Source organism: Erythrolamprus reginae, chromosome 2, assembly GCF_031021105.1.
Source record: "Erythrolamprus reginae isolate rEryReg1 chromosome 2, rEryReg1.hap1, whole genome shotgun sequence".
NCBI classification, from domain to species: Eukaryota; Metazoa; Chordata; class Lepidosauria; order Squamata; family Dipsadidae; genus Erythrolamprus; species Erythrolamprus reginae.
The window spans coordinates 29,007,520-29,033,824 of NC_091951.1; the positions used below are offsets into that span (position 1 = coordinate 29,007,520).

A 26,305-nucleotide genomic window follows, 5' to 3' on the forward strand; every position below is an offset into this window, starting at 1 on the left:
TCATATTTTCTCTCCAATTTCCATCAAGATATGTATTAAATATTATCTTTTGTTCCCTGTCCTTTAATGAACCCTAATAAATATCTCAGGTTTAAATTCAAGTAGTGTGTTTGTGATTTCTTGAATCTATAAGCATATCTTATTCCAATATCTTGTTGCCTCTGGGCATGACCATCACATATGGTAGTATGTACCATTTTCATATTTAGATTTCCAGGATCTTGGATTAAGATTGGTTTATATTTTAGCTAACCTAGCTGGGGCTAAGTGCCAGCAGTAAAATATTTTATATAGGTCCTCCTTATAAGATGCTATCATGGTCAATTGATAATTTTTTATCCAAAGTTTTTCCAAATCATTTAATTGAATAGTATATCCAAAATTCTGGGCCCATGTTATCATATTATTCTTCACAATCTCCTCCTCCCTATCAGCTTGTAAGTAATTCTACATTTTGGATATACAGTGATCCCTCTATTATCGCGAGGGTTCCGTTCCAAGACCCCTCGCGATAATCGATTTTTTGGGATGTAGTGGTGCGGAAGTAAAAACACCATCTGCGCATGCGCGCCCCTTTTTCCATGGCCGCGCATGCGCAGATGGTGTTTTTACTTCCGCACCTGGGAAGACCCAGCAGCTGAGGAGCCGCCTGCCTGCCCGCTTGTCCGCCGCTTGTCCGCTTTTCCGCCGCTTTTCCGCTTGTCCGGCCGCCGCTTTTCCGCCGCTTTTCCGCTTTTCCGGCCGCCGCTTTTCCACTGCTTTTCCGCCCGCCGCTTTTCCGCCCGCCGCTTGTCCGCCCGCCGCTTGTCCGCCCGCCGCAGCTGATCTGCTCGGCAGCGCAGTAGCAGCAAGGAGCCGAAGATGGGGTTTCCCCGTTGCCCACGCAAAGGGGAAACCCCATCTTCGGCTCCTCGCTGCTACTGCGCTGCCGAGCAGATCAGCTGCTGGGCGGCCGAAGGAACCTTCCCTGGGTGCCGCCCGCTGCTCGAGAGCAAGAGGGGGAGAGATAGAGAAAGAGAGAGAAGGAAAGAAAGAGATGAGAGAGGGAGGAAGAGAGTGTGAGAGAGGAAGAAGCAAGATAAAGAGAGAGAGAAAGAAAGATGAGAAAGGAAGGGAGTGACGTCATCGGGTGGAAAAATCACGATATAGCGTTTCTCAAAGATCGAGATCGCGAAACTCGAGGGATCACTGTACAGTAAATTTATTATTGGTTCCTAGTAAGGTTCTACCTATTATTTTCTGTTCTTTGTCTATGCCGAATTGTTCCATGTCTTTTTAAAATCTATTTTGAATCTTTAGGTACAGCCACCAATCAATACTGATTCCCTCCTTGCCTAATTCTTGCATGGTCTTTAGGTTTATTCAATAATTCTTCATAAGTTCTCTTTTCAATCTTTTCTTGTACATTTGGATAAATCATGGCCTCCATAGTGGATAACCATTTTATTTATTTATTTATTTAATTTATTTATTTATTAGATTTGTATGCCGCCCCTCTCCGTAGACTCGGTATCTTTGGTATCTTTATATAATATTTAGCCCTAGTTTCCCTCCAAATTTGTGGTAATACAGCTCTTATTGAGTGACTTTGAAAATGTGAATGGAGGTATCCCCCCCCCCCCCCCAATGTGGGCATGCCAGCCTTCTTGTAAATTATGGCCCTCTAATGTTAATAATCTTCCATTTTTTCAAGGTTATCTACTCTTGTATCCATAGTAGTGTTGCAGACTGATGGTAGATTTCCAAGTCTGGAAGTCCAAAGCCACACCTAATACAACATTAACACCAACGATTATAGAGACTTTGTAGAAAATGTACTGTTAGAACAATTGCCGTAAGTTCTGCAGAAGAGGAAAGGGGCTCATCAAAAATGAACCTCATATGTTTAGAGCAGTGTTTCCCCAACCTTTTTTGAGCCGCGGCACATTATTCGCATTTTCAAAATCCTGGGGAACATTGAGCGGGGAAGGGGGGGAGTTTGGACAAAAAAATCTCTCTTCCTCCCTTTCGCTCTATTTCTCTCTCCCTCCCTATTTCTCTCCCTTCCTCTTCCTCTCTCTCTCTCTCCATCCCTCTTTCTCCCTTCCTTCCTCTCTTTTGCTCTCTTTCTCTCTCCCTCCTTCCCCCCTCTTGCTGTCTCTCTCTCTCTTTCTCTCTCATTCTGTCTCTCTTGCTATCTTTCTTTCTCTCTTCCTTCCTCTCTTTTGCTCTTTCTCTCTCCCTCCTTCCCCCCCTCTTGCTGTCTCTTTCTTTCTTTCTCTCTCTTTCTCTCTCTTCCTTCTTTCTCTCTCTTGTTCTCTTTCTATCTTTCTTCTCTGCGGAGGCCGGCAAAGCTTTTTCTTATTTTAAATTGTCCAGGTGGGCTGGCAGGGGGATGGGGAACGCACACGCACACGCCCCCGACATTCCAAAGAACCTTCACCGACCTCCGCTGTGAGGGGTTTCTCCGAGTGCTCACCGCCGTTGCAGCCACCGCTGCAGGAGCTGGAGAAAGGGCAGAGCGCGCGTGCGTGCGTGACGAGAAGCCAGGGGCGCAAGTGGGCCGGAGGCACTGGGGGGTGGGGGCGGCCGCGGCGCTGGCCTCCACACTTTCATTGCTCTCCACCCCAAACTCCAATGCCCGGCTCCTTGCGCGGCCCTGGAAAAGGGTGCTACATTGCCGGCTATTACCTTTTGCCGCTAGGGAATCTCCAGCTGGGCGGGGCACTGCCGGTGCCTCTGACCTGGAGCTCCCACTCGCAGCCGCTGCCCCGGCTACTGTCCGATGCCGCTGCTGCCAGCGCTCTCCCACTGGGCCCCAAAGGTGCGAAAAAGGAGGCAGGAAGAATGAAGCTCAGCTTCCGATCTCGGAAGCTGAGTTTCGCGGCACACCTGACCATGTCTCGCGGCACACTAGTGTGCCGCGGCACACTGGTTGAAAAACACTGGTTTAGAGAGCAGAAGTTGAACTAACCATTTCTAATTTAACCAACCTCATGACTATCAGTGTTGATGGTCGACCTCTTCCAAAATGGGACCCTATTCATGTAATGAACAGGGGGTTAAGAGCAAGTCATCACAAAGCTGATGATCGGAGAGTCAAGATCAAGAAAAATGGAAGTGAGAGTGCCAGTATGAAAAGGGTGTGGAAACATCTTAAAATTAAAGACCTGTAGCACTTTTCTGCAAGCACTTCTGCACCTCCTTTATGTGTTTTCTCTACATCTTTTATTCTTATTTAAGTTTCAGATGCTTAAATTGGTATATCTTGGAATACAGTAATCCCTCATTTTTCGCGGGGGATGCGTTCCAAGACCACCCGTGAAAATCGAATTTTCGTGAAGTAGAGAAAAGAGTTTTTAATGTATTTAACGAGTATTTGAACTTTCAAAACCCACCCTTTGCTTTAAACAGTCATTCTATAATGTTTCTCAGCTGGAACTACATGGGATATCCTACCAGTTTCTTTAATGCAGTAGTACTGTAGAAGAATTTTTAATGGATTTAAAATTTTCAATGGATTTAATGGATTTAAGCCCCCTTTGAAAGCACGTGAAGTAGTGAATCCGCCAAAGACGAACCACAAAGTAATGAGGGATTACTGTATCACCTTTTGTAGGTCATTAGCATTGGTGCAAAGAAGTGACCTTGAAGACAAATAACACTCTTATTAATTTTATATTGTGTATCTCCTTTATTGTTTTATTTATAATAATGGGTATATCTTCTTTTTGTAGGTCATTGGGGCAAACAAGAGCCTAATGCTGGGAAAGTATTTTTGGGGGGAGGAGGGATAATTTTTTTTTATTTTTGTCCAACATACAAAAAAACATACATAGCATAATAAAAACACAGCATCAAAATAGCCTAAAATAGTGGTATGTAGGATTTCCTTCTTACATCAAGCATTCCTGTGTGTGTCCTCTTTTATTTATTTATTTTATTTATTTATTGTTAGAGTTGAAAGGGACCATGCAGGTCATCAAGTCCAACCCCCTGCCTGAGCAGGAATCCTAAAGCACCCCAGCCAAGTGGCAGTCCAATCTCCTCTTGAAAGTGTCCAGAGTTGGGGAGTTCACAAACTCTGCAGGCGGGTTGTTCCAATGGTTGATCGCTCTGACCGTCAGGAAGTTCTTCCTTACTTCTAGGTTGAATCTTTCTTGGGCAGAATTGTGACTTAAACTTTTCCCGTAGTCTGGACACTCATAGTTTCTGTCATGTGTGGAGTTCTCTGGTGTCTCACCAGGCCAGAAATCCTACTGAAAGCTTTCCCACAATCTGGACACTTATATGGTTTGTCGCCTGTGTGAGTTCTCTGGTGTATAACTATGTACGAATTATGACTAAAGGTTTTCCCACAATCTGGACACTCATATGGTTTCTCACCTGTGTGAGTGCTTTGATGTTGCACAAGGTTAACATTTTGAGTGAAACTTTTCCCACAAACTGGACATTCATACGGTTTCTCTCCTGTGTGAGTTCTCTGGTGTCTCACCAGGCCAGAATTCCAACTGAAAGCTTTCCCACAATCTGGACACTCATATGGTTTCTCTCCTGTGTGAGTCCTCTGGTGTATGACCAGATTGGAATTCTTGTAGAAACATTTCCCACAATCTGGACACTCATATGGTTTCTCGCCTGTGTGAGTCCTTTGGTGTATCACCAGGTCACAGTTCTGGCTGAAACTTTTTTCACAGTATAGACACTCATATGGTTTCTCTCCTGTGTGACTCCTCCGGTGAATCGCAAGGTTAGAAATATTTTTGAAACTTTTCCCACAATCCGAACACTCGTGTATTTTCATGTGTTTCTCTCCTGTGTGAGTTTTCTGGTGTATCTTCAGGTTTCCATGCTTACTAAACGTTTTGGCACATTGTGGGCACTGGTAGAGCTTTTCTCCAGTATGGGTTCTTTTATGCTCAATAAGTTGGGAAGTGTGCTGAAAGACTTTGCCACATTTGGAGCATTTGTATGGTTTGTCAGCAGTCTGGATTTTCTGATGCATAATCAGCTCTGATTTGAAATCTGTGCTTTCCCCACAATTTGCATAGTTGTGGAGCTTTTCCATCATTGATTGTCTTAGATTCTTCAGGAGGTCAAAAATATTTGTGCTCTCTTCTTGGATGGTTCTAGCAGATGGTTCCACCTTTTTTTGGTATATAATATTTCTTTTAATTCCACATACAATGCTTGTTCATAAGTTCAAATCCCTTTCATATTTTTTTCTGTTGTCTCTTTCTGGCTGAGGAAAGAGAAGAGTTTTGTGGCTATCTGGAGAAAAAACATTCTTTACCAGATGTACCGGATTCTCTTTCCTTTTTTAAACCTGATTCTGATTCTTTGCTGTCTAGAAGCCTCTTTTTGGCACTCCCTTCACCTATAAAATTCACATAAAAGAGACACTTTAATCACTCTTTATGATATGGTTGCAAGATGTGTAAACAGGAAAAAAAACATACATAACAATGAAAAAGCAAACATGCCAGATTAAAACTGCTAGATTAACCAATGCCATTCATTATGATACATTAAAAATTAAGTTCAAATCTTCACACAATCATGAAATTCTATTGATGACTTATGCAAATCAGAGATTGTCAGCACTGCAAATTGTTATAATCATATAGATTCTGTATCACAAAAGAATACAGAAACACACCCGTCTATCTGTATGTACCACATGAATATAGAAAGTCCATGTGTATTTTCTGTCTAGAAAATGAAATAGTTACAGTATGTGAGCATTAACGGGGGGAATGTCCATACACTAATGTTGAAAACTTAGGGAACAAACAGTGAATATTAGTACATCCTGTATAGGCAGATATGATACAGCTGCCATTACTGAAACTTGGTGATATGAAACTCATGTATGGAATGTCTTTGTGGAGGGATATAAACCATTCAATAGAAACAGATCTAAAAAAAGAGGAAGTGGAGTATATATATATAAAATATTACTACGTCTCTACAGAAATACACAAACCCAAGAATGAAAACCTCCAAGAATCCATACGGGCCAATATAAAAGGTAAGAAATATGACATTGCTATATGAATATACTACAGGCCACCCAAAGAAGTAGAAGAAATAGATGAACCCTTTGCTACCAATTAACAATTGTATGTAGGAAACATACCACAGTAGTAATGGGAGACTTTAACTAAACTGATATCAACTGGGAGAGAAACTCAGCAGCAAGTGGGAGATTGAACAGAATCCTAATCAAGCTATCCCAAAAATAGAGGAGGGAAGTAGAGGAAAAATTACACTGAACTTAATTTTTATTAATAGAGAAGTGACAGAAGGCATTGAAGTTGCTGGAACTTAATTGTACATCCACATGGAGGGAAGTAAGCATTTGCCTTAGACCAAGTACTCTTCAATACCTTCACAAATGAGATAAATGAGGGAATAGAAAAACTCATCAAATTTGCAGATGATAAACTGGCAGCGACAGCCAACGTCCCAGAAGACAAGCTCAGGATCCAAAAAGATCTTGACAGACTTGAACAATGGGCCCTATCCAACAAAATGAAATTTAATGAAGAGAACAGCAAAGTTTTACATCTGGGCAGAAAAAAACAAAGATACAAGTACAGATTAGGTGAAACCTGGATCCAAAATAACTGTGAGAGGGACCTTGGACTCTGAGTGGACAATCACTTAAATATGAGTCAGCAGTGTATGCAGCAGCAACCAGAAAAGCTAATACAATCAAAATAGAATAGACATAGACTCAAAATCGCATGAAGTATTAGTACCAATTCATAAAGCCTTGGTAAGACCACACCTGGAATAGTGTATAGTGTTTTGATCATCCCATTACATAAAAGATGTTCAGACTTTGGGGGGGGGGAAGTGCACAAAAGAGCAACTAAGTTGATTAAAGGCTTGGAGGCAAAAACATATGAAAAACGGTTGGAGGATTTGGGTACGTGTAATCTAGAGCAAAAAAGGACTAGGAATAACATGGCAGTATTTGAGGGACTGCCCCAAAAGGGGGGGGGGGGGAGAGTTCCAACTTATTTTCCAAAACACTAGAGGGCAGGACAAGAAACAAGGGATGGAAACTAATCAAGGAGAGAAACAATTGACAACTAAGGAGAACCTGCCTAACAATGAACACACTTAACTGGTGGAATAACTTTGCCATCAGAACCTCACTGGTGGTTTTTAAGAAGAGACTGGACAGTCACTTGCCTGAAATGGTTCAGGAAGGGGGCTGGACTAGAAGACCTCCAAGGTCCCTTCCAGGTCATTTCTGATTCTGAAATGTTAAAGCCTCTGCAAGATTTAAAGCACCGGTGTGAACCTCCTCCCTTGCAAACAAAACAACATGCTCATAAAAAACGCTAAAGTGACGGTATCGTTGAAATCTGCCAATCAACAGAAGATTGCAGGCAACTTAAAACCTGCAGCTCTGGTGGAATGAAAATGGGCTGGACGAGTGGGGGGGGGGATATGCGGGAGGCGACATATTTCAGCATAGTTGTTTATCTGCTACTGCAATGTGGAGCAAACATAACAGGCCTCCGACCTGCCCTCCACTCACCTTCCAGCTGCCGCTTTGACGCAAGAAAAAATACAACCACCACCCCAATCCTCCATTAGGAAGCAGGAAGACGGGGTTTCTCTGTGCCTCGCATTTCCATATTCTGTCTAGCAATCCACGACTCTATGGTCTCAATTCCTTTCAGTTCAGCTACAGGCGGTTGCTGCTCTCCAAGCGTTCTTATTGCCTAGAGCGCCATCTAGCCAGCTATAGCTAGATCGTCCGAGCTCTACTTTCATCAGATTAGCTGGGTACTTGCTCGCTCCTTAAAATTCATGGAGTTCTTGTTTTGGGGCGCAGCGCCTAAATGGTTAACAGGCTGCCACCTTCATCTTATTAATAGAATAATACGGGACAAAACTTGGAAGTGTTTCCCACGCTGTTTCTAATGACATTTAGATAAGACATTCTACCATCCTCTCTATTACTATTATGCTCTCTGCTCACTAGAGCAGACTTCCCAATTTCCAGAGTAGGAAGATTTCAGCCTTGACAATTCCTAGGCTGCTTGGGCAAAACACTTGGAGGTCACTAGTTTGCAGGCTGGAAGCTGATCTAAAGATTCCTGCATTTTAGCAGGATTTGGCAGTCACTCTTTACATTTTTATTACTGATTTACAATTTTATTACTAATTCACTTGAGAGGTGGCTGTTGTCGCTGTTCCTGGATCTGCAGGCCCTGATTATGGTTATTTATGCCCTAGTTTATAATAATAATAATAATAATAATAATAATAATAATAATAATAATAATAATAATAATAATAATTGATTGACAGATTTCACTTTAGCGTTTTTTATGAGCATGTTGTTTTGTTTGCAAGGGAGGAAGTTCACACAGGTGCTTTAAGTTACCTGCATACTGGTAGTCCTTGACTTATAACCATGAACGAGCCCAAAATTTATGTTGCTAAGTGAGAAATTTGTTAAGTGCCTATTCCCCCATTTTATGATTTTTCTTGCCATGTTGCTTAAGGAAATGACTGCAGTTGATAAGCTAATAATCCGGTTGCTAAGTGAATCTGGTGTGTATCATCTGTACTGTTTGCTGGTTGCTGGGAGACAGAGGCAGATTTGTTTTTTCCCTGTTTTCCTCTCCCAAAACTAAGGTTTTGGGAGAGGAAAACACGTCTTATACTACAAAAATATGGTAATCACCAAGCTGGCCCTTTTAGAGGGAAATCCTAACGTGCCATTTTCAATGCAGATCTAATCAGGTATTGGCAGTAATAGTGGCCATTTCAGTAATGGGGTCTGACTCTGTTGTATGGAGAAATCTGGAATAAAACAATCACAACATATACACCCAATGTTTTGATGTTTTTACATAGAAACATAGAAGACTGACAGCAGAAAAAGACCTCATGGTCCATCTAGTCTGCCCTTATACTATTTTCTGTATTTTATCTTAGGATGGATATATGTTTATCCCAGGCATGTTTAAATTCAGTTACTGTAGATTTACCAACCACATCTGCTGGAAGTTTGTTCCAAGGATCTACTTCTCTTTCAGTAAAATAATATTTTCTCATGTTGCTTTTGATCTTTCCCCCAACTAACTTCAGATTGTGTCCCCTTGTTCTTGTGTTCATTTTCCTATTAAATACACTTCCCTCCTGGACCTTATTTAACCCTTTAACATATTTAAATGTTTCGATCATGTCCCCCCTTTTCCTTCTGTCCTCCAGACTATACAGATTGAGTTCATGAAGTCTTTCCTGATAAGTTTTATGCTTAAGATCTTCCATCATTCTTGTAGCCCGTCTTTGGACCCGTCCAATTTTGTCAATATCTTTTTGTAGGTGAGGTCTCCAGAACTGAACACAGTATTCCAAATGTGGTCTCACCAGCACTCTATATAGCGGGATCATAATCTTATTAACCCTATAGTTTTACACTGCTAAAACTATAAGGTTAATAATATAGTGGGATCATAATCTTTTTAACCTTATAGTTTTACATTGCTATTTATGACATTGTAATATAATCAGAGAGCAGGCATATACATTTAATAAATTAAAATAAATTTTATTGATTCCCTTTTTATTTAGGAACTCAAGACGACATACAAAGCAGTTCTTGGTTGGCATACTGAGCCAAGAAAGAAGCTATTTTCTCATTTGAAACTCCCTCCGCCAGCCAACCCATCTGCACGGGCATATTTTCGGCCTCTCAATCTGTCTCTTAAATTGGAATTTCATAGCACCTGGCAGCCACCTTCCTGCTTAACCTAACATTGGAACTCGTGGTTTCCATTCAGTGTCTTTTACTCTTACACTGGATTTTTAAATTATTAAATTATATTAATAATTTTAAACAGGTTAAAAAGAAATACACCAAATAGAAGAAAAATGAAATTGAAAGTACAAAAAGAAAAAGATACAAATGGAGAGAAGTTACTTCCAATCTCCTTTACAGTAATTATAATACAAAATTACTTCTCAATGAATACAAAAACTCTCTATTACCTGGTTTCTCTTTTTATAATCACACTTTAAAATGATAACTTCATTTTTTTTGTTTCATGCAAATCGCTAACATTAAACTTCCAAGTAGCAAAGAATGTTGAGAATGTCTTTTCTCAGATTGAAGAAATCAATTCCATCATCTTCACCAACCATTCTTCCATTGCAGTTACAATTGAATCTTTGGTGTATATAATATAGGTAATGTTTGACTTACTACCACAGCGGGAGTCAAAATTTTAATCCTAGGACAGGTGTACTGGGCCATTGAACCCCACAAGTAATGACCTATAAAGCCCTACATGGCATCGGACCAGAATACCTCCGGGACTGCCTTCTGCCGCACGAATCCCAGCGGCCAATCGGTCCCACAGAGTTGGCCTTCTCCGGGTCCCATCGACTAAACAATGCCGTTTGGCCGGACCCAGGAGAAGAGCCTTCTCTGTGGCGGCCCCGGCCCTCTGGAATCAACTCAGATTCAAATTGCCCCTACCCTTCTCGCCTTCCGCAAAATGTTGCAAGACCTATCTATGTCGCCAGGCATGGGGGGAATAACTATATCTCCCCTCCCCACCTTTTTTCCTGACTGTAATATATGAGAATGGTGTGATTGTGCAGTAATTATTGCTTTTAATACCTATGGGTTTTAAATCTCGTTTTTTTAAACTCTATTGGATTTGTATTCTATGCATTGTATTGTTTGTTTATTTATTTATTTATTTAGATTTGTATGCCGCCCCTCTCCGCAGACTCGTGGCGGCTCACAACAAAGTGAAAAACAATTTATAACAAATCTAAATTTCTACTAAAAACATTTTAAAAACCCCATTTTCTAAACACACATACATACACACATACCATTCATAAATTGTATATGCCCGGGGGAGATGTCTCAGTTCCCCCATGCCTGACGACACAGGTGGGTCTTAAGGAGCTTACGAAAGGCAAGGAGAGTAGGGGCAGTTCTAATCTCTGGGGGGAGTTGGTTCCAGAGGGTCGGGGCCGCCACAGAGAAGGCTCTTCCCCTGGGGCCCGCCAACCGACATTGTTTAGTTGACGGGACCCGGAGAAGGCCCACTCTGTGGGACCTAATTGGTCGCTGGGATTCGTGCGGCAGCAGGCGGTCTCGGAGATATTCTGGTCCAGTGCCATGAAGGGCTTTAAAGGTCATAACCAACACTTTGAATTGTGACCGGAAGTTGATCGGCAACCAATGCAGACTGCGGAGTGTTGGTGAAACATGGGCATACCTAGGTAGGCCCATGACTGCTCTCGCAGCTGCATTCTGCACGATCTGAAGTTTCCGAACACTTTTCAAAGGTAGCCCCATGTAGAGAGCATTACAGTAGTCGAACCTCGAGGTGATGAGGGCATGAGTGGCTGTGAGCAGTGAGTCCCGGTCCAGATAGGGTCGCAACTGGTGCACCAGGCGAACCTGGGCAAACGCCCCCCTCGCCACAGCTGAAAGATGGTTCTCTAATGTGAGCTGTGGATTGAGGAGGACGCCCAAGTTGCGGACCCTCTCCGAGGGGGTCAATAATTCCCCCCCCCCAGGGTAATGGAAGGACAGATGGAATTGTCCTTGGGAGGCAAAACCCACAGCCACTCCGTCTTATCCGGGTTGAGTTTGAGTCTGTTGGCACCCATCCAGGCCCCAACAGCCTCCAGACACCGGCACATCACTTCCACTGCTTCGTTGACTGGACATGGGGTGGAGATGTAAAGCTGGGTATCATCAGCGTACTGATGATACCTCACCCCATGCCCTTGGATTGTTGTTGTTGTGAGCCGCCCCGAGTCTTTGGAGAGGGACGGCATACAAATCTAATAAATCTTAAAATCTTAGATATGCATGCATCTCCATTTGCAGAGGCAAGGGAGCTCAAAAAGAGCTGTTTTGGCCTGCCAGCGGAGCTACAGGTGGACTTGGACGATGAGGAGGTTGGGGAAGAATTTGGGCCAGTTCTGGAGCCTGGGGAAAGCTCGGATTGTTGCTCAGCATCAGACACAGAGATAGAGCCAGGGCCATCCGGCAAATCCCAGACAGAGGGGTAGCTACCTTTTAAGTCAGAGATGAGTGAGGAGGAAGTACGAGGCCTGTTCCAGCTGCAGATATGTGCACAGCAGTTAGGAGAGGTGAACAACAGAGGAAAGGGTCACAAGGCTCTGTTCTGGGTCCTATTCTTTTTAATATGTTTGTGAGTGACATAGGGGAAGGTTTGGTAGGGAAGGTTTGCCTATTTGCCGATGACTCTAAAGTGTGCAATAGGGTTGATATTCCTGGAGGGGTCTGTAATATGATAAATGATTTAGCTTTACTAGATAAATGGTCAAAGCAATGGAAACTGCAGTTTAATGTTTCCAAATGTAAAATAATGCACTTGGGGAAAAGGAATCCTCAATCTGAGTATTGCATTGGCAGTTCTGTGTTAGCAAATACTGTACTTCAAAAGAAAAGGATTTAGGGGTAGTGATTTCTGAGAGTCTCAAAATGGGTGAGCAGTGTGGTCGGGCAGTAGGAAAAGCAAGTAGGATGCTTGGCTGCATAGCTAGAGGTATAACAAGCAGGAAGAGGGAGATTGTGATCCCCTTATATAGAGCGCTGGTGAGACCACATTTGGAATACTGTGTTCAGTTCTGGAGACCTCACCTACAAAAAGATATTGACAAAATTGAACGGGTCCAAAGATGGGCTACAAGAATGGTAGAAGGTCTTAAGCATAAAACGTATCAGGAAAGACTTAATGAACTCAATCTGTATAGTCTGGAGGACAGAAGGAAAAGGGGGGACATGATCGGAACATTTAAATATATTAAAGGGTTAAATAAGGTCCAGGAGGGAAGTGTTTTTAATAGGAAAGTGAACACAACGACAAGGGGACACAGTCTGAAGTTAGTTGGGGGAAAGATCAAAAGCAACGTGAGAAAATATTATTTCACTGAAAGAGTAGTAGATCCTTGGAACAAACTTCCAGCAGACGTGGTTGGTAAATCCACAGTAACTGAATTTAAACATGCCTGGGATAAACATATATCCATTGTAAGATAAAATACATGAAATAGTATAAGGGCAGACTAGATAGAAACATAGAAACATAGAAGTCTGACGGCAGAAAAAGACCCCATGGTCCATCTAGTCTGCCCTTATACTATTTTCTGTATTTTATCTTAGGATGGATATATGTTTATCCCAGGCATGTTTAAATTCAGTTACTGTGGATTTATCTACCACGTCTGCTGGAAGTTTGTTCCAAGGATCTACTACTCTTTCAGTAAAATAATATTTTCTCATGTTGCTTTTGATCTTTCCCCCAACTAACCTCAGATTGTGTCCCCTTGTTCTTGTGTTTGCCTAGTAGGACACAGTATTCCAAATGTGGTCTCACCAGCATTCTATATAGCGGGATCATGATCTCCCTCTTCCTGCTTGTTATACCTCTAGCTATGCAGCCAAGCATCCTACTTGCTTTCCCTACTGCCTGACTGCACTGTTCACCCATTTTGAGACTGTCAGAAATCACTACGCCTAAATCCTTTTCTTTTGAAGTATTTGCTAACACAGAACTGCCAATACAAGTCAGATTGAGGATTCCTTTTCCCCAAGTGCATTATTTTACATTTGGAAACATTAAACTGCAGTTTCCATTGCTTTGACCATTTATCTAGTAAAGCTAAATCATTTACCATATTGCCGACGCCTCCAGTAATATTAACCCTATTGCACACTTTAGAGTCATCGGCAAATAGGCAAACCTTCCCTACCAGACCTTCCCCTATGTCACTCACAAACATATTAAAAAGAATAGGACCCAGAACAGACCCTTGTGGCACACCGCTTGTAACCTGACTCCGCTCAGAATACTCGCCATTCACAACAACCCTCTGGTGTCTATGCTTCAGCCAGCTGCAAATCCATTGAACTATCCAGGGATTAAGTCCAATCTTCACTAATTTATCTATCAGCTCTTTATGTGGAACCGTATCAAAGGCTTTGCTGAAGTCCAGGTAGGCAATATCCACGGCACCACCTTCATCCAACACCTTTGTGACATAGTCAAAGAAATCAATGAGATTAGTCTGACATGATTTGCCTTCAGTAAAGCCATGCTGATTTGGGTCCAATAAGTTATTGTTTTTTAGGTGCTGATTTATCCTCTTTTTCAGTAGATGGACCATGAGGTCTTTTTCTGCCGTCAGTCTTCTATGTTTCTATGAAAAAGAGTCAATGTAGGAAGCAAATCAAATGTGGACACTGAATGGCCCCTCCCTGGCTGGGGAATAAATAGGAGAGTGGTGATCGTAGAAGACAACAGTTCGTATTTCTAGAGATTTTGCTCGTTGTGTTTCGTGCAATGAAGACTGCCTTGCCAGAACATCCTTCGCAGCCTATCGGCTGGGAGCTCACCTTGTACTTATCGTAATGAACTGATAAGGTCTATTGCTGCAGTTTGCAGTTCTCTTGCCTGGATTTTCAGTAAGTGAATGCAATAAATACACAAGAGATAAATAAAGAGGGGTCTGTTTCTTGCCACTGTTGAAGGCTGGGTCAGAGCAAGAGTTTGGATCTCCCAACTGAGATCATAGAAACATAGAAACATAGAAGACTGATGACAGAAAAAGACCTCATGGTCCATCTAGTCTGCCCTTATACTATTTCCTGTATTTTATCTTACAATGGATATATGTTTATCCCAGGCATGTTTAAATTCAGTTACTGTGGATTTACCAACCACATCTGCTGGAAGTTTGTTCCAAGGATCTACTACTCTTTCAGTAAAATAATATTTTCTCATGTTGCCTTTGATCTTTCCCCCAACTAACTTCAGATTGTGCCCCCTTGTTCTTGTGTTCACTTTCCTATTAAAAACACTTCCCTCCTGGACCTTATTTAACCCTTTAACATATTTAAATGTTCCGATCATGTCCCCCCTTTTCCTTCTGTCCTCCAGACTATACAGATTGAGTTCATTAAGTCTTTCCTGATACGTTTTATGCTTAAGACCTTCCACCATTCTTGTAGCCCGTCTTTGGACCCGTTCAATTTTGTCAATATCTTTTTGTAGGTGAGGTCTCCAGAACTGAACACAGTATTCCAAATGTGGTCTCACCAGCGCTCTATATAAGGGGATCACAATCTCCCTCTTCCTCATGTTCAACATGAAGACATGTGTAATCAAAAGAATCAGGAAAGACATTAAAAATAGTTAAAATTTCTCACAAGAGCTTGCTATTGAGAGATAAGAAATAAAATTCAAGGATCGTCTACAACCCCCCCCCCCAAATTTCTGTTGCTAAGTGAGACAGTTTTTAAGTGAGTTTTGCCTCCTTTTACAACCTTTCTTGCCACTTTGGTAAGCGAATCACTGCAGTTGTTAAATTCGTAACACAGTTGTTCAGTAAATCTGACTTCCCCATTGATTTGGCTTGTCAGCAGGTCCCGAAAGGGGATCCTCCAACTCCAAGACATTGCAACTATCAGTTGCCAAGCATCTGATGCTGCAGTGACCCTAAGTATGAAAAAGGGTCATAAGTCAAGTTTCAAGTTTTATTGGATTTATATGCCGCCCCTCTCTGAAATGATGTTATAACTTTGAATGGTTGTAAGTCAAGGACTACCAGTATCTTGGAATGGTTACTGCCTTTGTAATACAGTACTACATTCTTCTAACCACTGTGCCTCCAGGACCTCTCTTTTCCTGTAATATATCGAATTGGGTACAATAAGAATGGTTTGTTGTCTTAGGAATATTCCAATGATACATACCATATTTTTCGGAGTACAAGACGCACCTAGATTTTAGGAGGAAAACAAGGAGAAAAGTATTCTGAACCATATGGTGTAGTAATATATTATTTAATAAAATACCAGTGTAGCAGAATACTTTTTCTAATCATTTTATACTTTTTACAACCATGCATACCTTTTACAAACTTCAAACGTGACAGCTTTAAGACTTGTGGACTTCAACTCCTGTAATTCATGCTAACTCAGGAATGGGAGTTGAAGCCCACAAGTCTTAAACTTGCCAGGTTTGAAGACCCTTGCACCCCAAACCCCTAACCCCGAGGTTTCAAACTTGACAGCTTTAAGACTAATGGACTTCAACTCCCAGAATTCCTCCTCCAGTCATGCTAGATGGGGTAATTAGAAGGCAAAAACCTCACACTTTTTGCTAAAAATGTGTCATTTTTTACCAATTTTTCCCACAAAAATGGGGTGGGCAAAGGGTCTGGATAGCCTGCAGGGTGCAGGGGGATGGCAAAAATGGACCATTTTTTGCTTGCTTTTTCCTTAAAAGGTGGGCATTTTTGCCTTCCTCCAGTACCTAGGAGCTCGCTGCAGGCTTCCAAGAACTTCAATATTTCAGAAAAATGGGATGCGGGGATGGGGTTTCGGGAGATAAAAAATGGTTGTATTCGATCTATAAGACACACCAACATTTCCATTCCCTTTTAGGCAGGAAAAAAGTGCATCTTTGAAAAATACAGTAGTTATATCTCATTTCTTACTATGCTTTCAGAAAACTCTAGTTAAATCCTAATTCTCATTTAATGCTTTATTGACTTTTGCAAGCGAATCCTCCTGGTGTCTGAGCATTTCTTTTGGTTGAATCTTTCATGTCTAAATAAACTTGTCTTAAAATAATCCAGCAAGCTGAAAACAAACAATGTATATCCCTGTGAACTCTTGAAAGTTTTCTAAGATTCATCAAGCTTTCCTTCCAATCAGAAAGCAGATGGTTTTCCTCCTGTATAAGTCCTCTTGTCTTTACCAATAGGAGAGTTATGACCAAAATATTGATGGCTTCTGATCCCACAATGGAAAATTTATTTATTTATTTTATTTATTTATTGGATTTGTATTCAAAGGACTCCTCTTCTATGCCACTTCCCTATTATTCCACCAGGTGGAAATTCCAAAAGTAACGTTTCCCACAATCCAGGAACTCATTCTGTGTGAATCCTCTGGTGTCTCACCAGGTCAGAATTCGAACTGAAAGCTTTCCCACCATTTGGACACTCATGGGGTTCCTGTTCTGCATGACTCCTCATGTGCACCATTAGAGTAGAATTACGAGTGAAACTTTTCCGACAATCTGGACACTCGTATGGTTTCTCTCCTGTGTGAGTCCTCTGGTGTATGACCAGGTTGGAATTTCGACTAAATTTTTTCCCACAGTCTGGACACTCATATGGATTCTCTCCTGTGTGAGTCCTCTGGTGTATGACCAGATTAGAATTCTGATGGAAACTTTCCCCACAATCCGGACATTCATATGGTTTCTCTCCCGTGTGAGTCCTCTGGTGTATCACCAAGCTAGAGTTCTGACTGAAACGCTTCCCACAGTATAGACAGTCATATGGTTTCTCTCCTGTATGAGTCCTTTGGTGTTTCAAAAGATTAGAATTATTACTGAAACTTTTCCCACAATCTGGACACTCATACGGTTTCTCCCCAGTGTGAGTTCTCTGGTGTATAACCAAGTAGGAATTATGACTAAAGCTCTTCCCACAATCTGGACATTCATATGGTTTCTCTCCTGTGTGAGTCCTCAGGTGTTTCACCAGTTCAGAATTCCAACTGAAACTTTTCCTACAATATGGACACTCATACGGTTTCTCCCCAGTGTGAGTTCTCTGGTGTATAATCAAGTAACAATTATGACTAAAACTTTCCCCACAATATGGACACTCATAGGGTTTCTTGATCATGTGGGTACTTTGGTGTTGCACAAGGTTACAATTTTGATTGAAACTTTTCCCACAAACCAGACACTCATATGGTTTCTCTCCTGTGTGAGTCCTCTGATGTACGACCAGATTAGAATTCTGCTGGAAACATTTCCCACAATCCGGACACTCATATGGTTTCTCTCCTGTGTGAGTCCTCTGGTGTACAACCAGGCTAGAGTTCTGAGTGAAACGTTTCCCACAGTATTGACATTCATATGGTTTCTCTCCTGTGTGAGTCCTCTGGTGTTTCAGGAGGTTAGAATTATTATTGAAACTTTTCCCACAATCTAAACACTCATATGGTTTCTCCCCAGTGTGAGTCCTCTGGTGTATCACCAGGTAAGAGTTCTGACTAAAACTTTTCCCACAATCTGGACACTCATAGGGTTTGTCACCCGTGTGAGTCCTTTGGTGTATCACCAGGTAAGAGCTCTGACTGAAACTTTTCCCACAATATAGACACTCATATGGTTTTTCTCCTGTGTGACTCCTCTGGTGTATCACAAGGTTAGCATTATTTTTGAAACTTTTCCCACAATCTGGACACTCACAGGATTTCTCCACAGTGTGAGTTCTATGGTGTATAACCAAGTAGGAATTATGAGTAAATCTTTTCCCACAATCTGAGCACTCATGTCGTTTCTCTCCTGTGTGAGTTCTTTGGTGTTTCACAAGGTTAGAATTATTTTTGAAGCTTTTCCCACAATCCGAACACTCGTATGGTTTCTCTCCTGTGTGAGTCCTCTGGTGCATCACCATGTTGGAATTCTTACTGAAACATTTCCCACAAACCTGACACACATAGGGTTTCTCCCCAGTGTGACTCCTCTGGTGTATCACCAGGTTGGAATGCTGACTGAAACATTTTTCACAATCTGAACACTGATATGGTTTCTCTCCAGTGTGAGTCCTCTGGTGTATCACCATGTTGGCATGCTTACTAAACTTTTTGACACATTGTGGGCACTGGTAGGGCTTTTCTCCAGTATGGTTTCTTTTATGAGCAATAAGTTGGGAAGCGTAGCGAAAGACTTTGCCACATTCGGGGCATTTGTATGGTTTTTCACCAGTGTGGATTCCCTGATGCATAATCAGCTCCGATTTGCAATCTGTGCTTTTCCCATAATATGAATAGTTGTGGAGCTTTTCCATTAGGGATAGTCTTAGATTCTTGACAAGATTATAAATATTTGTGATATCTTCTTGGATGGTTCAAGTCGCCCCGAGTCTACGGAGAGGGGCGGCATACAAATCTAATAATAAATAAATAAGTTATTTGTTTCTCACAGGGTAAGGCCTACATTATTTTCTAGAATGAGAGCTTCTTCCCCAAAGACTTCTAAATGTTTCCTCTCTTTTTCTAAATCTGGAAATGTTTCACGTTTATTTCTTTAATGTTACCTTGAATTCCACATACAAGGCTTGTTTATCAGTTGAAAGCTCTTTTCCTACCCCCCCCCCCCCCCTCTCATCTCTTTCTGGCTGGGGAAAGAGAAGAGTTTTGTGATTATCTGAAGGAAAGACGTTGTTTATCAGACGAACCAGATTCTCTTTCCTTTTTAAAGCTGTTCCAGATTCTCTGCTGTCCAGAAGGGTCTTCTTGGCATTCCCTTTGCCTATAAGATTCATATAAAAGAGATACTTTAATTACTATGTATAACATGTTTGCAAATGTGAAAACAAGAAAAAAAAAAGCATACATAACAATGAAAAGAAGCAAGAAACAAAATGGCTGCCTGAAGAAGCTTTGTAAATAGCTACGGGTAGTTTGGAAGCAAAAGGCAAGGGAGAAAGAGAAAATACACCAAATTGAATGCAGAATTCCAGAGAATATCTATCTATCTATCTATCTATCTATCTATCTATCTATCTATCTATCTATCTATCTATCTATCTATCTATCATCCATCCATCTATCTATCTATTAGATTTGTATGCCGCCCCTCTCCGTAGACTCGGGGTGGCTAACAACAGTAAAAAGACAATATGAACAAATCTAATATTAAAAGTAATGTAAAAAACCCCAATTTAAGAAACCAATCATACATACAGACATACCATGCATAAATTTTATAAGCCTAGGGGGAAGGGAATATCTCAATTCCCCCATGCCTGACGACAGAGGTGGGTTTTAAGGAGCTTACGAAAGGCAAGGAGGGTGGGGGCAACTCTGATATCTGGGGGGAGTTGGTTCCAGAGGGTCGGGGCCGCCACAGAGAAGGCACTTCCCCTGGGTCCCGCCAAACGACATTGTTTAGTCAACGGGACCCAGAGAAGGCCAACTCTGTGGGACCTAATTGGTCGCTGGGATTCGTGCTAGAAGACATAAGAATGCCTTTTAAATGAGCAGAAAACAACTCTTCCAGAAAATTGGAGATATAAAGGGAATGTTTCATGCAAAGATGGGCATGATACAGGACCAAAATGGCAGGGATCTAACAGGGGTAAAAGAGATTAAGAAGAGCTGGTAAAATTACACAGAACTATACAGCAATAAGCTTAACATCTCTGATATCCACAATAGGATGGTCATTGACCTTGAGCCAGACATCCTAGAACTGGAGGACAGAAGGAAAAGGGGGGACATGATTGAAAGATTTAAATATGTTAAAGGGTTAAATAAGGTTCAGGAGGGAAGTGTTTTTAATAGGAAAGTGAACACAAGAACAAGAGGACACAATCTGAAGTTAGTTGGGGGAAAGATCAAAAGCAACATGAGAAAATATTATTTTACTGAAAGAGTAGTAGATCCTTGGAACAAACTTCCAGCAGACGTGGTTGGTAAATCCACAGTAACTGAATTTAAACATGCCTGGGATAAACATATATCCATCCTAAGATAAAAAATAGTATATAAGGGCAGACTAGATGGACCAGGAGGTCTTTTTCTGCCGCCAGTCTTCTATGTTTCTATGTAACAGTGATGGCAAACCTTTTCTCCCCCTGGTACCAAAAACGTGTTCATACTCACTATTGCCCCCGTGCAAGTGCCCACACCCATAATTTAATGCCTGCGTTAGGTGAAAACTGCCTCCCCTGCCCCCTGACGGCCCTCTGGAGGCCAGAAACAGCCCATTTCCCAACTTCTGGTGGGCCCAGTAGGATTGTTTTACACCCTGCCTAGGTTCCAGAGGCTTCCTTGGAGCCTGGGGAGGGCAGAAATGCCCTTTCCCACCACCAGTGCCCCTCCAGAAGCTGAAAATGCACCCCCAGAGCTTCCAGGCGAGCTGAAAATCAACTGGAGCTGACCTAGGGCAACAGCTTGCGTGCCGGCAGGTATGGCTCCGAGTGCCACCTGTGGCACTTGTGCGATAGGTTTGCCATCACTGTCTTAGAATGGGCCTTAGGAAGTCTGAACAACAACAAAGTTCCACAATGACAGTATTCCAGCTGAGCTATTCAACGTCTTAAAAGACGCTAGAGCAGTAAAAGTACTACACTCAATTTGCCAGCAAATTTGGAAAATTCAACAGGGGCCACAGGATTGGAAAAGGTCAGTTTATATTAGAACCAGGGTAGCACAGCCGGTAGAGTGCTGTACTGCAGGCCACTGAAGGCGACTGTAGATCTGTAGGTCAGCGGTTCAAATCTCATCACCGGCTCAAGGTTGACTCAGCTTTCCATCCCTCCGAGGTGGGTAAAATGAGGACCTGGATTGTGGGGGCAATATGCTGGCTCTGTTAAGAAGTGCTACTGCTAACATATTGTCAGCTGCCCTGAGTCTAAGGAGAAGGGCGGCATTAGGGTTAGGGTCACAAGATGTGCATCTTAACAGAAAAACAGGGGCATTTTTGTCATTCCCCAGCACCCAGGAGCTCTCTGCAGCTTCCCAGACACTCTGTCCACATTTTTCCAAAAACAGGCCCATTGTTCCCAAAAGTGGGGTGCGTGGGTGGCTTTTGGAAAACAAAAAATGGCTATATTTGGTGTATAAGACTCACCAACATTTCCATCTTCTTTTTGGGGGGGAAGGTGCGTCTTATACTCTGAAAAATACGGTACTAATGACTGCATCTCAAACGATCCATCTGTTAAACTACTGAAGTTTGCAGATGTGACAGAGTGATTGATCTCATTCGAGACAATGATGAAACCGCATACAGATGGGAGGTTGAACAACTAGCCTTGTGGTGCAATCGGAACACTCTGGAAGTGAACACACCCAGAACTGTAGAAATGGTGGTAGACTTTAGGAAAAACCCTCCCATTCTACCACCTCTTACAATATTAGACAAGAGAGTATCAACAGTAGAGTCCTTCACATTTCTATGTTCTATCATATTCCAAGACCTAAAATGGTACCTAACATCAATAACTTCATCAAAAAAGCACAACAAAGAATGTTCTTTCTATGCCAACTCAGGAGGATCAAACTGCCTAAGGAGCTGCTGATACAATTTTACAGAGGAATTACTGACTTTTGTCATATGAACCTCTATAGCTGTCCGGTTTGGTTCTGGAACCCAACAAGAGAGACACACAGACTTCAGAGGATAATTAGAGCTACAGAAAAAGCAATTACTGCCAACTGGGGTGACGCAGTAGGTAGAGTGCTATACTGCAGGCCACTGAAGCTGACTGTAGATCTGTAGGTCAGCGGTTCAAATCTCATCACCGGCTCAAGGTTGACTCAGCCTTCCATCCTTCCAAGGTGGGTAAAATGAGGACCCGGATTGTGGGGGCAATATGCCGGCTCTGTTAAAAAGTGCAATTGCTAGCATGTTGTAAGCCGCCCTGAGTCTAAGGAGAAGGGCGGCATAAAAATCGAATAAATAATAAATAATAATAAACCTGCCTTCCATTGAGGACCTGTGTACTGCACCAGTCAAAAAGAGGGCTGTGAAAATGTTTACTGACTCCTCACATCCTGGACATGAAATTGTTTCAACTCCTACCCACAAAACAATGCTATAGAGCAGGGGTCTCCAACCTTGGCAACTTTAAGCCTGGTGGACTTCAACTCCCAGAATTCTCCAGCCAGCATAACTGTCTGGAGAATTCTGGGAGTTGAAGTCCACCAGGTTTAAAGTTGCCAAGGTTGGAGACCTCTGCTATAGAGTAGTGCACTCTAAGACAAGTAGACATAAAAACAGTTGTTTCCCAATTGAGATCACTCTGCTAAAAGCAAATAATTCTCTCACCACTGTCAAACTATTCATGAAGGTTGCATTACTATTACTATTAGTCTTCTCATTATTCCTGTCACCCATCTCTTCCCACTTATGACTGTATGACTAACTGTTGCCTGTATCCATATGATTTATATTAATATTGTTTCCTGATTGCTTATTTGTACCCTATGACAATCATTAAGTGTTGTACCTCATGATTCTTGACAAATGTATCTTTTCTTTTATGTACACTGAGAGCATACGTCTAATCACACTTTGCCAATAAAGAATTCCATTCTAGTCTATTAATGGACAATCACTTAAACATAGAAACATAGAAGACTGACGGCAGAAAAAGACCTCATGGTCCATCTAGTCTGCCCTTATACTATTTCCTGTATTTTATCTTACAATGGATATATGTTTATCCCAGGCATGTTTAAATTCAGTTACTGTGGATTTACCAACCACGTCTGCTGGAAGTTTGTTCCAAGGATCTACTACTCTTTCAGTAAAATCATATTTTCTTATGTTGCTTTTGATCTTTCCCCCAACTAACTTCAGATTGTGCCCCTTGTTCTTATGTTCACTTTCCTATTAAAAACACTTCCCTCCTGAACCTTATTTAACCATTTAACATATTTAAATGTTTCGAACATGAGTCCGCAGTGTGTGGCATCAATCAAAATAGCTAATAAAATCTTTGGTTGTATAAAAAAAGAGACATACTGCCCCTACTCTCCTTGCCTTTCGTAAGCTCCTTAAGACCCACCTGTGCCGTCAGGCATGGGGGAACTGAGACATCTCCCCCGGGCATATACAATTTATGAATGGTATGTGTATATGTATGTGTGTTTAGAAAATGGGGTTTTTAAAATGTTTTTAGTAGAAATTTAGATTTGTTATAAATTGTTTTTCACTTTGTTGTGAGCCGCCCCGAGTCTGCGGAGAGGGGCGGCATACAAATCTAAATAAATAAATAAATAAATACATAAAATAAATACCATCAAAATCACATGAAGTATTAGTACCATTTTATAATGTCTTGGTCAAACCATACCTGGAATACTGCATCCAAGAATACTGAATAAAAGATCTGGGGGAGGGGAGTGCAAAGAAGAGCAACTATGATGATTAAAGGCCTGGAGGCTAAAACATATGAAAAGGGTTTGGAGGATTTGGATATGGATAGTCTAGAGCAGTGTTTCCCAACCTTGGCAACTTGAAGATATTTGGACCAACTCCAAGAATTCCCCAGCTGAATTCTGGGAGTTGAAGTCCAAATTTCTTCAAGTTGCCAAGGTTGGGAAACACTGGTCTAGAGAAAAGAAGAATTATGGATGACATGATAGTAGTACAGTGGTCCCTCGATTTTTGCGGGTTCGAACTTCGCAAAACGGGTATACAGTACCACGATTTTTCAAAAATATTAATTAAAAATACTTTGTCGTTTTCCCCCCCTATACCACAGTTTTTCCTGCCCGATGACATCATACGTCATCGCCAAACTTTCGTCCACCTTTAATAAATATTTTTTTAATAAACTTTAATAAAAAAACATGGTGAGTAATAATATAAATGGTTGGTAAGGGAATGAGAAATTGCAGTTTAGGGGTTTAAAGTGTTAAGGGAAGGCTTGTGATACTGTTCATAGCCAAAAATAGTGTATTTACTTCCGCATCTCTATTTTGCGGAAATTCGACTTTTGCGGGCGGTCTTGGAACGCATCCCCTGCGAAAATCGAGGGAACACTGTGTTCCAGTATTTGAGAGACTACCACAAAGAAGGGGGAGTCAACTTATTCTCCATAGCAGGAGGACAAGAAACAACGGACAATCACTCACAATTTTTTCTAAACTACTGTACAGAACCATCTGCACAATGATGTAATTATCTCTTTGGACCCATATTCCACCCCTTTTGTGTCCTTTTTTAAATGTGAAATTTAATAAACTATTTTTTTCCAAAAAAAAAAAAAAAAGGAGAGAAACAACCTACAACTAAGGAGAACATTCCTAAAAAATGAGGATAATTAACCAGTGGAACAGCTTTGCCATCAGAATCTCACTGGAGGTTTTTGAGACTGGACAGTCGCTTGCCTGAAATGGTACAGGATCCCCTGCTTGAGAAGGGGGCTGGACTAGAAGACCTCTAAGATCCCTTCCAGGTCAATTCTGATTCTTAAAAGGTAAAGCCTCTGCAAGATTTAAAGCACCGGTGTTGCCTATGAACCTCCTTCCCTTGCAAACAAAACTGCACAACGTGCAGCTCTGGCGAAATAAAATTGGGCTGGAGGAGGCGGGGGGGGGGCGATATGCAGGAGGCGACATATTTCAGCATAGTTGATCCTCTGCTACTATAATGTGAAGCAAACCTGAACATCCCGACTTGCTCCCGGCCTCTGCTCCGACCTGCCCTCCACTCACCTTCCAGCTGCCGCTTTGACCCAAGTACAACAGCCACCGCAATCCTCCGTTAGGAAGCCGGAAGACGAGGTATACCGTGCTTCGCATTTCCATATTCTCTCTAGCAATCCACGACTCTATGGTCTCAATTCCTCTCAGTTCAGGTACTAGAGCTTGCTGCTGTCTTTGGGGCTATCCAGGCGCGTTTATTGCCTTACCATAGAGCGGCATCTAATCAGCAATAGCTAGATCGCCCGAGCTCTAGCTTCATCGGATTAACTGGATACTTGCAGGCCCCTAAGCATTCGTGAAGTTCTTATTTTAGGGCGCAGTCCCTAAATGATTAGTAGCCTGCCCCCTTTTTAAAAAAGGTGTTTTCCCCCCTCCACACAACAAATATTTACAACGCTATAGGCAAAACATAATAAAATATCTCCACAAATACATTTCTTTGGCTTCAATATATACCATTACTATCAATATCTGCCAGTCTGAACTTTCACTGTCTTTTCACACACTTCTCCACTCCCCTCTACTTTCCTTCATTTTCTCTCCCTTCCTTCTCTCCCCTCTCCACCATCTATCTCCTCCTTCTCATAGAAACATAGAAGACTGACGGCAGAAAAAGACCTCATGGCCCATCTAGTTTGCCCTTATACTATTTCCTGTATTTTATCTTACAATGGATATATGTTTATCCCAGGCATGTTTAAATTCAGTTACTGTGGATTTACCAACCACGTCTGCTGGAAGTTTGTTCCAAGGATCTACTACTCTTTCAGTGAAATATTTTCTCACGTTGCTTTTGATCTTTCCCCCAACTAACTTCAGATTGTGTCCCCTTGTTCTTGTGTTCACTTTCCTATTAAAAACACTTCCCTCCTGAACCTTATTTAACCCTTTAACATATTTAAATGTTTCGATCATGTCCCCCCTTTTCCTTCTGTCCTCTCTTCCTACTTCCTCACTTCCCTGAGTGAAGTATCTGTTCTAATAGCTATTTGTTAAGACAGACTGGCAGTTTCTTTCTATATTCTTCTAATTTTGCTGGACCTA

At 41.7% G+C, this 26,305-nt stretch overlaps 1 protein-coding gene across 2 annotated transcripts; it reads right to left on the reverse strand.

Moving 5' to 3' along the window:
* Positions 1 to 3,653: 3,653 nt before the first annotated feature.
* Positions 3,654 to 25,330, reverse strand: LOC139163027 (zinc finger protein 268-like). 2 transcript variants are annotated; one of them, XM_070743941.1, is made up of 2 exons: positions 17,053 to 19,192; positions 3,654 to 4,717 (listed from the first exon to the last, which is right to left on the reverse strand). In XM_070743941.1, exons 1-2 carry the CDS (start codon positions 18,883 to 18,885, stop codon positions 4,157 to 4,159), a joined length of 2,394 nt encoding a protein of 797 aa, XP_070600042.1. In that variant the 5' UTR covers positions 18,886 to 19,192; the 3' UTR covers positions 3,654 to 4,156. The 2 variants fall into 2 exon arrangements, with proteins under 2 accessions (XP_070600042.1, XP_070600041.1); XM_070743940.1 differs by lacking the exon at positions 3,654 to 4,717 and adding an exon at positions 25,271 to 25,330 and having other exon boundaries at positions 15,809 to 19,349.
* Between the last annotated feature and the right edge of the window lie 975 nt (positions 25,331 to 26,305).

Excerpts from the sequence above, each read along its gene's own strand:
- LOC139163027 (XM_070743941.1), bottom strand. The coding sequence starts at position 18,885 with ATGGAAAAGCTCCACAACTATTCATATTATGGGAAAAGCACAGATTGC. Across the intron at positions 4,718-17,052 it reads ATTCTACTCTAATGGTGCAC|CGGAGGAGTCACACAGGAGA; the intron begins ATGAGGAGTCAT and ends CTTGCGATTCAC.